General features: G+C 36.0%; 1 protein-coding gene across 1 annotated transcript in view; it reads right to left on the reverse strand.

Moving 5' to 3' along the window:
* LOC107601801 (proto-oncogene tyrosine-protein kinase receptor Ret-like) overlaps positions 1–11420 on the reverse strand; it is a 35017-nt gene extending 23597 nt beyond the window's left edge. Inside the window, exon 1 of the mRNA XM_016294093.1 lies at positions 11175–11420. Coding sequence (XP_016149579.1) covers positions 11175–11238 — 64 coding nt within the window. The 5' untranslated portion in view covers positions 11239–11420. The remainder of the gene's footprint in view (positions 1–11174) is intronic.
* Positions 11421–13668: the final 2248 nt, after the last annotated feature.

Below are 13668 nucleotides of genomic sequence, written 5' to 3' on the forward strand. Positions count from 1 at the left end.
ATGTGACGTCTGTTTTTATATTGTTTATCAACAGTATAATTTTTTATATTGTTTGGATTAACTAGCCGAGTAGACAGATATGAATGTTTATTCATAACCATACTGATAATAAGTAAATATTGTTAGCTGATGCTAACTGTCTAGCTAACAAGCTTGCTGGTGCTAAATTGAGGTAATTTTTAGATATAAAGTCCAAATATTTTTATTCAACCACCTAGATAGATTACATCTGGGGGGGAAAGAAAGGATGTGATGTTCAGAACATGGTAACTACATTTATTATCAAAGTGGGTAGTGATGCCCTCTGGGGGCATTTGGCCAGGGGTGTTTTTACACCACAGACAAGGTTTGAGAAGAAAAAAAATCATTATGAAAATATAATTATATTTTCCTTAAAATGTTCTTCCTAACTTCAGGTCTTATTCTCATGTCATATATATAACTGTGATATTCTGCAGAACAACAAGCTTTTAAACACTTTTTTCTTACTGGTGAAAATCAGATGGTCAAATCTGTTTTCTCTCAGGTACTTCGCAGTGTAAGCTTCACAGTGAACATTACTACATCACTCTCGTCAATGTAGTCCATATCAACAACAAAAATATATCTTGACTCCATATAGTGGTTATTTTGGTAAAATCCCAGGTATTTTGAGCAGTAGGATTATAAAAAATATGTGCTAATATAAATGTAAATTAAGTAGCCTATATAAAATTGCAAAATAAATCTATCAGTACTTTTTTACTTAAGTACATAAAAAAATCAAGTACTTTTGTGCTTTCACTTGAGTAAAATTGAAAAAGGAGTACTTTTACTTTTACTGGAGTAATATTTTATTATACGTATCTTTACTTTTACTCAAGTACTTGATTTGTGTACTTCGTCCACCACTGGGTATTAATGACGTAATAAATAGACACCTGGTGGACAGGATAACTAATCAGACAACTCAGGAAAACTAGGTCACAATGCAAGGAAGACAAAACTCAAAACACATGTAACAACAGTAAGGGTTAGGGCAATTAACACCACTTGTTATTTACTTTTGGTCTTTGCCATTTGGATCCAGAAACAATGACATCAGACTTAACAACTGGATATTTCTGATATTTTTGTTTTTGAAAGAAACCTTAGCATTTCACTTGAAAAGAAAGAGTACTCTTTATAATTACTGAAACGGTTGTGCACTTCAGTGAGAGTATTTTCCTGAAAATCCCAGTTAAAATGTCTAAGTTGTCTTATTGTCTTGTTGTGTATACAATATATTGGTTATAATGAGAGCATTTGCAAGAGTAAAGCATGTGCTGAACAAAACTGGTTGTGAGCGAGATCTGCTCTGATTGGCCATTCCGTTATGGCTATACAAACAGCTGATTGGCTACAAATTTCAGTGCTGAAAAAAAATGTTGTAAATGAAAACTTTTAACACAGTTTGAGTACATCTAAATACTATTAATCACAGCAGCCAAAATCAAAATTGCATTTTTTTTCAATTATTTCGCAGCACTAATTATGCAGGGAAAGGAGATCTGGCCTGTTATCTGGATACAGAAGTTACTTGATGGGGAGGGGACAAATGTAAACGCATGATCATGCCAAGTGTAAACAGAGTTTTCAGTAAGTAGCAAGCTACTGTTCCAATCTGAAGAGAGAGAAGTAAAGAAGTGTTGGCCAAAACCAAAAGTTTGCAGTGATTTATGATCAAATGTAGACAAGGATCCAACAAGCATGAAAAAATTGCTCTAGCAACACTGTTACAACTGCAATTTCAATGTATCGATCAGTTTGTCGCCTTAATAAGTCACGTAAATGTTGTGTGATTAAATGTAATGAAGAACAAAGTAAATACTTTTCATGAGGACAAGTTTAATACATTGATCTTTATCAGTGTGTGTGTACAGTATGTACATTAATTTCACATTAAGCATTTAAAGAAAACCATTAACTTTCAAATTGTTACTCTTTCCAAAAAGCTTTTAAGCTCAATAATCAGTGTTTTGGTGGTCCTAGCCAAGGTAAGAAATAATATAAAGCAAACTTCAAGTCGTTTGAGTTTTAAACTTTTGTGGTGTGGCAGCTGCAAACTACAGCTATCCAACTGATTTGAATCATTCCAAATTCAATTTATTTCCAGGCCGGAAGCCAACAGAAAGCAGTTTATATCAAGCTAATTAACTCACAGAATCAAAAGCAGTACACAGCAGGAATGATGCTGTGACATCACAAGAGTGACATGAGGTATTCAGTGAGTCAAGTATAACGGGATATGACACGTGGATGAGCATTATGCGAGTATTAAAGGGGTCATATGATGATATTTCAAGTTTTCCTTTCTCTTTGGAGTGTTACAAGCTGATTGTGCATAGATAAATCCCTGAAGTTGGAAAGACTAAAGTCTCAAAACCAAAGAGATATTCTTTATCAAAGTTAAGACTCTACCACGCCCCCCTAAAACAGCTCGTTCCAACACGCCCCCACATATGCCACTATGTGGGAATATTTGCTTAATGCGGCCCAAATGTGCACGCAAAGAAAGAAGGCGTGGTTTAAGTAACCACAGTTAGTGTTGAAGCAGCCATGTCAGGGAGACGCTGTGTGTTTTAGTGCGAAAAGAGAAAGAGAGAGAGCGCGAGAGAGAGAGAGAGACAATCACAATGCACTGGGTCAGCTGGCCAATCAGAGCAGACTGCGCTTGTCGGAAGGAGGGACTTTGTAGAAAATGAAGCGTTTGAGAGAGGCGGGGCATAGAGGACCTACAATAATGTACAGTATTTGAAAAATAATGTGTTTTTTGAACATTAAAGCATGTCAACATATTCTGTTACACCAAATACACCAAATACTGATCTTTAAAAAAGCATCATATGACCCCTTTAAGGTGATTGCAGAAGGGTGGATGTTTGGAGTTTCGACTGATCACTTGATCAGATTGGGCTCACTGCTCTGACCTCTCACAGTGTACACAGTAAACACTATGATGCAATCTGACATATTGATTTCAGCTCACAGGCGAATTGACTTTGAACCTAACGCGCACATACGCACAAACGAGACAGGTAAAGTTTAACAACCGAAATCATGTGTCATATTAATTTAGAATTAGACATTATATAAAACATCTGCACATAATTTCCATCAGCGATTCATTCAGTGTTGTTATTGGTCAAAAGAAGGTGTGCCAGCTCTCTTCATCTTAACCTAGAGTGACCCATTTCTGCTGATGCAACAATTTAATCAAATGTCGAGAAGAGACCAATCAGTTCTGAATATAAATAAATCCACTGTCATTGCAGACAGAGCATTCATTTGAAATCAAACAGACATATATGATGACCTGAATTAGCGTCAATCTCTGCAATGGTGTGTGGCCTGCATGTTTTCAAGCAAGATGTCTCAGCGAGAGAACAGGTTAATGGATAGACGACCTCTGGACCGGGCTGCACAAAGACAGGAACTCAATTAGCTCAACATGCACACCGCCGCAGAAATGTACCATCTATGAGATCATGGGAGCTGGAAGAGTGCATGGGTCTTTCTTGCCATTTCCTTGAACTCGTCAAAAGGCGGAAACAAGCAAGTAGTCAGAGCAATCCATTTTCCATAATCCACTTACTCCTCAAAGGGCTCCATTCATGACATGCTGTATGTAAACACAGGGATGTGTTTGTTGCAATCACTAGAATTCTCATCTAGCTTCGTGTCTATAGCTACAACGGCTGTAAATATCACTGTAGTGTAATCTTGATAATGATTCAGTCTGACAATCAGAACTTCTTTTTTTTTGGATCATCATAAAGCATGTGGATGTCGGCCTCTTGGCCCCTGCCCTTTTGGCCAAGGTCAATGTGAAGAGCATTTGTCCCCAGTGATGATCCCACTGAGAAGTAACAGGCCAGTCAATAGCAATATTAATCAACAGCCGAGCACATTCAGCCGATAACCGTCCTGCATTAAGCACATGTAAGGATGCGTATGAAAAGGATGCCACATGCTCTCATGTTGCATGTATGTTAAATAAAATTCCAGCCTGAATATAGTACTTTAGTAGCAGCATCCTTAATTTTTGGACATATTCATGATTAAAAATCATAAATGATAAGCTATAATAAGAAAAAGAATAATTATAAGAATTATTATTATTTATAATAACAACAATAAATCTTTTTCACATTAAAATTCATCTAAATGTGTGTCTAATAAATCATAACAAATACAAAATATATCAAATCATGTATAAAAATTAGTGCTGTGTTCAAAATATCGATACGACGATGTATCGTCACAGAGATTTGACGATATGAGTATCGATACAGCTGGCCCAGTATCGATATTGTGGCACGTGTGCAGCAGTGGACCGTACTTAATTTGTTAAAAATTTTACAACGTTTAAAATTGAGTAGGTTTCTAAAAAAGAATGAATAGAGCATACTCTACAACAAGGTTTAATCTGGCCACAGAGGAACACAACTGGGTTGCCTGATATAAAGAGAGGTAATCCCCAAAACAGAGCTTTACACTTGCGCAATATGGAAATATCTGCTAAGTGAAAACTGAAAACACTGGTTAGCTTGAAGTTTAGTGATCTTCACTTCAATATTCTATTCTCAGAAAAGTGTAATTCATCAACTGTTCATTTATGACACACACAGAGAGAGAGAGAAAGGCTGTGTATGTATGAATTACCACCGTTTTGCCACGTATTAACAGTAAAGATGTGGCTTTAATTCCTTTAGAAACGATGTTAGCAGCTCCTTGTTGAGAAAGATAATGTAGCTCTTGAGCGATTAAGCTATTTAGTTTACAAAACTGCGGGGCGGTGCTAAAACGTTTGTTCCTGAATGTCTGAGTGCGGCCGCAACGTGATCTGTGTGTGTGACTGCACTTAACATCAAACTGCTTCTGTTTCACACAAATGCTGGCACAGACGTGCATGTTCGGCTAGAGTCGCTTTGAACTCGTGCATCTTTGGAAGCGGAGCTGCGTGGAAAGTTACAAAAGATGTCGTGCGCACCGCCACGCGAAACGACGTCGCACGCACTCAAAGCGAACTTCCGCCAACACAGCGATGGCATCATATTTGCCACGCGCACCTAAGCGAACTTGCGGACACGTCGAGCATAAATCAGCCTCGAGTGTGTGTGCGTTAGATACAGTGAAGACAGCGTGTTAGTTTAGAACTCTTCTAATTTTTTTTTTAATTGTAGAGAGTGTGTTCATTTGTGCAATGATAACATACCAGCAATGTAAATTATTTTTTAAATGTATTAGAATGAGTACATTACAATATACATTTATTAGAACAAGTACATTATTATTTATGGGCTTAAAAACAAGATGCAAACAATCAGAATATTGTACCTGGTGGGGAGTGCACAATGTAAACATGAAACATATGCTATTACCTATATTGTACTGTGGTACATTTATGGAGGCCCTTCATAATGCAGAGGTCAGCTGCCTGCTCTGCCAATAGTTAGAAATGGCACTATAGTATGCAGTGTTTAATAAACAGCTGTTTTACTAAATTCTTCTGAGGTGAAATTCAGTGCAGTCCTGTATCGTGATACATATCGTATCGTGACTTTGCTGGTGATACACAGCCCTAATAAAAATTATGCCAATTCCAAGCAGATTGTTAAATTCTTTCCCTAAATTCAGATCCATATGAGACAATTTGGATGTAAGAGGACTAATCAAAGTAAACATACTTAATTACTAAGCAAAATAATTAAGACTCCATCTCTATAATATAGTAATGAGAATCATTACTCTGTGACCACAACGATTTAATTAACTAAAAGGCTGCCAATTACGCTATAATTCAATACGGAACTATTATTATTGATTATTATGGTTAAATTCCCCTCATTCTAATGTGCACTGGTCCCTTTTCTTCAGTATGCGACACTGAAAAGGTTTAAGATTCAAGCAGAGTGGTTTAAAAAGACAAGAATCATACAATTAGTACACATTATTGTATTAGCCAAATGCAACATGGTAGATTTCTATAATAGAATCAGAAAAGAGTACAATTAAACATATCTAAAGTGTATATCTAAAGCTGTTATCAAACAACTACAATATTATCGATCATCATCAGAAATGCAATGTCAGAAATGTAATTCAGCATCCCATCAACGTAAGCACGGAATGGACGTTCGTCATTAAGTAATCTAATTTCACATCTCCTGTGGGAAAAGGCAGCATGTTTGTATTTACTTTATAATCTCTTTTGGGATTGGATGGGACATTAGAGCTCATAAATGAGGGACCTTTGAACAACATGTTCTCTTGGATGGTATCATTACGATAAGCAATTACCAACATTATTCACTTAATGTTATAATATAAGCCTGAGACAGAGACAAAACAACAATCAAGATTAGACTAAACACCGAAACAAAACCTGAAGGCCTTTTTTCTGTTCCTCTTTCGTTTTTTGGACAATATTTTGAAATAACCTCCAGTGTGATTCATTACTCATTATGTTCCTCAGTGTTCCCCTCCACTGCTTCAAACACATACTAACAATTTTTATGACTTTTACCTGAGTCTTCAAATTCACAGTGCATGGTTGAAATGGGCCAGTGGGTGAATTTACATGGACTATTGAGTTTGAGCTGTTAGGTCATCAAGAGCTGGCATTTCCTAAATGCTAAGTCTTGCATTTTAAAAGTGTAATGTAAAACCAACCATGTACTGAAAAAAATTTAAATTAATTGATTTTATTCAAGTTTATTCAACAAGCTAAATATATTTGATTACACCAACCAAACTGAATTTAAAGATTCGATCAGGTATAAATAAGCAAATTTCCAATGTTTCAGTGAAAGGGATTCCAGTATTAATGCCAAGGTTGTATCTGCATTTTTAAAAGTCTGTGTAGTTGAGACTCCACTGACTCATTTCCAGGTAATGAATGAATCTTAAAATGACAAGCCATTCACAATTCAGCGCCCTTCCCCCTCCAAACACACCACCAAAGACCAAACGAGGACAGTTAAGTCCTAACTAAGCCGTTGTGTTGGTTGCTCACTGTTGTAAATGATCAGTCAAACACACCATGCATCGATGACCACTAGAAAATAACACGTAAAGACCCATGTAGAAATCAAGAGCCCCAAACGCCCTTGGGACACAATTTCAATCAATGTCTTCTTGTCCTTTCACCAAAGCAAATTAGATTCCACTGATGCACGGGGTGGAAATATGACCCATAACTAACTGAAGGATCTGGGCTATGACTCCAATAGGTACAAAAGCTGGACAATTAGTCCAAATGTGGTTTCTGGTAGATTCATTAATGTCCATGTACAATGGATTATCATGAGGACAACAGCCTTTATTATGACACTGAATCAAGAAATGGCACAGAAACCACACTTAAGGCACTAGCCTATTTCTACCTGATCTAACCCTTCAGTTTACTTTGGATGGTGTATTCTAATGCATTTAGAATGATTCAGAGATAAATCATTGTTAAAAAAACTAAATATTTTTCACTTAATTTAGATTTTTAAAAACATATTTTTCAATGTATCAGTATAATTCTGTGTGTACAATAACACAATACATCTTACTTTTGCTTTATATTAAACTGTTTAATGAATGCATTTACCACCTTAAATAATATGCCTTTAAAAGTACAGTCTAAAATTTTGCTAACATTTTACAATATTAGGTCATTGAGCTTCATTAAAGATTTAAATAAAATGAAAGATTTGGCCTAGATTTTCTACTTTTCTTTAGGGTATCTACAGAAAGAATAAGAAAAGTACCGGTAAGTACCAACATCAAATCTGTTTTTCCAATCATGCTAAAAGTAGAGATGACGAAGGGGAAATGGGCAGGATTTATATACACTGCTCAAGACACAAACTAAACTAAATCATTTAATGCAATAAAGTCCAAAATAAAACATTGTAATGTATCAAATGAGATTTATCGGTCTGCAATGACAGTTGATGAAAATTATTGTGCTGATGCAGGAAGGATTGTGAGGTGGTCTGAACTTGATTCCCTAATGTTACTTCCCATCGGATGGCCGTTCTCCTGTGGCCTGATCATGAGGAAATACTTCTTGGGTGAGGGTTTTAGAGGTCAGAAGCCATGGCACTCCAACAGATAAAGTAAAAGGGTCAAAGCTGTGTATCCACAAATCAATGCCTCGCACACAATACATGGCATGGGGTCTGGACTTATTTTATGCAAACAACTAGTGTGATGGAAAGCTATAGACAGCTGTGTGACTTTAAGGTCAAATTATATATTTGATTATCAATTGCACATACTCTCCTTCATTAAAGAAGCTCATCACCTTATTAGTCGTTCATTAATTTAAACGTATTTACACATGCAACATTCACTGCTGAAAACAAACAGTATGCACAGATGATTTTGGCAAAAAAACGATTAATTGATTTTTTTGCTACCATGTTTTTGATAACTGGCAGAGTTCCTGTTTTTCAATAAAGGTTCTTTATTCAAATGCATAGCTCCATTAAGAACCTTTAGTATCCATGGAACCTTTCCATTGCGCAAAAGGTTCTATGTCCTTTAAACATCAAACCATCAAAGTTTGATGACACCAGACAGAGATACATGATTACATGTATCCCCAGCATGGACAAAATCCATTGCTTTTGTCATCATCTATTTTCATGGGATGGCTTGTCATAAAATAGATGAGATCCATTTTGTGAGAGGCGCTGCCAACCATCCTGTGTCTTTAATGAGGGGTTTTAAGCCTCATCTGTTATCAGAGCTGTGTACTCTATTATTTTACTGGCAGTATTTTCCTTTCAGAAGACAAACACATTGTGTTTGCCCAGAGCTAAGCACACCTGCTGCACACCTGCCCTCTGACCACCTCTCGGCACCAGGCTTTTGTTTTTCCTCACGGCAAAGAATCAAGGTGCTTCCGCATCATCTCTAATAAAGGTTAAAACAGGAGCTGTTCAGTAGGATGAAATCTAATCATATTGTTCCTTACCACCTGGTGATTATCAAGGCAAAATTCATTTAAATGTTTATTTAAGGTAAATTCAAAAAGTTTGTGTTGAGAATGAGCAATTAAAATGTAAACTCACACTGAAAAATACGACAGCCACAACATCACTGCCCCCAGAGAAAATTGGATGGAAAAAATTATATATTTAAATAAATAAACAGACTCGTACATGCAAACATCAATATATATAAAGTCAAACCTTTCTGAAAATGACAAGTAATGCCTATTAATAAATAAAAATATTCATGAGAATATCATATTACAACAAAAACATGGCTGTTTTTTCTGTATACTAACAAGTTTTATATAGTTAGTTTACTTTATTACTTTACTAAAATGATTTAATAAGCATCACAATTCCCCGTCAATATAATCATGCCACACAAAAACTTGCATGACAACATGCACACGGCTCATTTGAAAAAAAAAGAATAAACTGCTTCCAACAGACCATATCATTGCTGATTTTACTTGTATTTCAGGGAATTTTGCTTCGATTGTACAATTCCTGGTAGTTTATTGGACAGATGAATACTTCATGAGTCAACAAGACCATTAAAATGCAATTTCCCGTCATAATTTAGACTGAGAGATTCCGTTAACATCAGAATGCATATATGGTTGTTTTGTCACTTTTGACTCTTAGTAAGTCTAAGTAATGTTCATTCAGTCATCATTAAATAACCTCACCACCATCAACACCATTCAAGAACCACTATTGAGCGAAGACAAATGCAACACTTTTGCATTCACACACTGCCAAATGTCTTCCGAATGACCAGAATAGCTGTGAAACCTCTGCTATGTTCCACTTGTCTGTATTCAAGCTGTTGCGATGTGACCATTGCTTTTTAATGCAACTGGCCACACACTGAGATTTAAGATCTATTCAGGAACAAGTTCGACTCTAGTTAACTCCAGTTATTTTGAGAGAGGTGTGTTAGTACAGTTGGGCAGAGGGATTTTACATGGGATTACAATATAATGACGTATAGAGACATGCGTATTGCTTGCATGAACCATGTGGCACATTAGGGTTGGACATATTTTGGCTTCAGCACCAGATTGCCTCTACAAAACTGTCTGGTAAATCTCTCCAGTAGCAGTGGCCTGTGAATGGGGGCAGATGCAGACCCCCTGGATATACAGATGTTTTGTCTGTTGTTCGGAGCCAGCATATAGTTACACAGAAAATAGGGTGCATAATCAAACTAAACGTATACGTAAAATGACAAATAAAATGTATTTCACAAAACTTCGGATTTACCATAAAATGTCATTAAAAGTGTGAAATACAGTACTTTGCTCTTCATTACTTGAATTAAATTCAGAATTTCCAGAAAGCAAAACTGACTGATATCTTTGCTGTTTTTATATAATACACTTAATAATAATAATAATACACTTTTCAACCATTAAACAGAATAATAATAGATTTTTCAACGAATAAACCAAAGTAAATGTTTTCCATGAATCAAAAGCTTCCTTGAGAAAACCTGAACATGAGAACACAATTTCCAAAGGTTCAGCATAGCTTACTGTGTTTCAAAATGTATAGATCTGTTCATATAAATTAAGAGGCCTCATAATATATATTTAATGATATATAAAATGATCCAATGGAAAAAGAGCAGTTATGCTACATTATGTTATGATACCAATGCGTGGAGCAGGGTTTTGTTTCAAAACCTAGTAAGCAACCTACCTACACCCTTAAAACAGGTTGTTTTTTCAGGATCTTAGGTTCTGCAAACAACCCTCTTAACCCAACTAAAAATGTACACTATCTAGGGTTCTTTTGTTATTTAAAAAAGTTTATGATGCCACATTACAGGTTCTTACGATCTGGGTTGTAGGATGCTTTCTAAAGAACAAGGGAATAAAAATATCTTTGAGCAACGTAAAACTTTGCTCAAAACGCAGTCTAGGTAGGCAGCTATCTAGGTTTTGAGACACAGCCCTTGTGTTGTCATTGAAGGATGCACATTAGAGGCGACAATTCTATTTAAGTTAAAATACGTGTAGTGTAATGCTCATGTACTGCCTCTGAATAGTAATGCAACCATTCTAGCTCACAACACAGTTATTTACCCCAAACAAAGAGGGCTAAATAGCGTACACTTAGCGCGAGGTGACATCAGACTGTTAGGGAGTAAATCCTTACCTTTAGATAGGAGAAGCAGGAGCACCGCGATGTCTCCCCAAACGATTCCACGCGTAGTTCCCATACTTGTCAATCATAAGTGTAATTTCACAATGAACAGGCAAAAGTGTTTTGATTCCTAACGAATAGAACTTTACAGTGTTAACGATTCGCGCGAAGGAGCCACAAAAGTCCTTAACGTGAGTGTCCCATTGACGGGTGACTGCAGCGCGAGCTGCTGGACCGTCAGCGCGCGCGCACTCTCTCTTTCACACACACACACACACACACACACACACACACAGAGAGAGAGAGAGAGAGCCCGCGCGTCAGGGGGAGGTTCACATCACATCCAGCCAATTTCCTCAGATGTGTGTTTCCGTCCTGAATCACTTCAGCAGCTGTCCAATGAGCCAAAGAGTTCCTAATGAAATAAAACTACATTTTGGGGACATGCAAATAATATGTGCGTAAGGTGGAACAGGTAACTGGACAAGCATGTGACTTTATGGTGTTCAACTATGTTATGCATTATATTATTAATTATTGATAGTTTTTATAAACATACTCATGTTTATAAAAGATACTCATATTTTCCAGGCTCTGTCCGTTTAAACATGCTCAAGTGACTGAGTATGAAATTAAAGGGTAGCCTACAGATACATTTACGTATATCTGCGTTGTAGAGAACACCGGGGCTAGTTATCACACGGGGAAATTGCCAAAGGGGTAATCATTTCAGTAGGCCTGACAAAAATTGTCCAGTTACTTGAATGCTTTTATTATTTATTTATTCATTTTTACAGTAATAATCATCTGTGCTGGTTTCAAACAGTTCAAAAAGTGCAAAAAAGTAAATAACTTCATCAAAAAAAAAAAAACATGATTTTAAAACAATAGTATTTTCATAAATGTTAGTTTGAAGTACTAGTTTGAACTGCTTTGTAGATCTCGTGTTTTTTCTTATATTTTTTCTTTGTCAGTAAGAGTGGAAATTAGCTTTTTTTTTGTAGCCAAGATTTTAGGGTGTGTCGATACAGTAATTGATTTTAAATATTGAAAAATGTTCACAAGAGTAAAACGTGTGATATCTAGCCCCAGTTTCCTTTGTATATTAGCTTAAAAAAATTAAAACCTGAACTGTGTAATACATGTATGCACTTCGAAATGAACAGGTCCAGTTGTATGTCAAACAGAGGTGAAGGGTAAACGTATGAGCAAAATAAGATTTGTCAAAGTAATTCACAATAAAATAAATAAATGAAAGTAAATAAACTATTGCAGGAACATTTTATTTGCTCCCCAAAACAGTGTTTAATAAGAATCAGGTGCACAGGCACAATGATCAACAAACAGAGTCAGTTTTAAGGACAAACCACACCCAAGCCTATTGTTCCTCACATCCTCCGAAACATCCAAAACAACAGTTCTGTAGAGAATTCAATACTGTCAGTAAAGGCCAAGGTTTAAGAGAGTTGTTGTGAGTTCAAGATGGTGTCGGCCCCGTTTTGGCAGTGTGTGAGCCAGTCTCTGTCTGTGTTGGGCTGCTCTTGGACCAGATGACTGCTTAGTTCTCTGTGAAGAGGGGTAAGCATGATGCATTACTCTGCCTCTAGGGCAACCCACCAGTGCATCACGGGGCAATCACTCCAATCAACGTCTGCGCTGATGGATGCCAAATCAAACTATAGTGGAGACCTCAAATTAAGCATACATAAGAGAAAGAGGCCAGGCAAAGATGTTTTGGTAACGAAAAAAACTCTCTGTTGCTTAAGATCCAAAAGAGTTATTGAGGTATTTTCCATTCATAAAACCCTCAACATCGGGAGTGCAGGAGTATTGGGGAAATATAATTTTTTTTTCTAAAAGCAGAGCGCCAGACAGTATGGAATATACATTTTTCCTGGAAAATATGGATTTAATTCAAGTAATAAATATATTCCATAATTAATTAAGTGTAATGATATATTTATTACTTGAATTAAATCCGTATTTTCCAGGAATCAAAAACTTAATTCAAAGGCTTCACTTATACTGTGTTTCAAGATTTATAGATTTATTTATATAAAAAAATGATATACTGTATAATAAACATTATTCAAATATTATTTATTAATAATTTTCTATATAAATGATGATTATTATAATATTTTATATAAACAATAATTATTTTATAATTGTCCAAGTTAAATGATTTCAATGACAGTACAGAATTGGAATTGCGTAATTATATTAATACATTTTTTTTGTTTTTTGTTTTTAAATAAAGATATAACATCTTGTTAGTGGGTCACAGTAACTCTGCCCTCATAATGTTTATGAATTTTAAATGCACATAAATGATGGTGGTCAAATGTGAACAATACACAACAACTATAACCATGGCATGCATGAAAATACAATGAGTGCAAAGGCGTTGTTTCAAGCTCCACCTTTTTGTTCATTACAAGATATTTGTAATGCCGTATAAATACCGTATTTCACTTACTCTGCATATTAGCCACAGGATGGTTTT

The sequence above is a fragment of the Sinocyclocheilus grahami genome, unplaced genomic scaffold, assembly GCF_001515645.1.
Source record: "Sinocyclocheilus grahami isolate Dianchi unplaced genomic scaffold, SAMN03320097.WGS_v1.1 scaffold313.1, whole genome shotgun sequence".
NCBI lineage: Eukaryota > Metazoa > Chordata > Actinopteri > Cypriniformes > Cyprinidae > Sinocyclocheilus > Sinocyclocheilus grahami.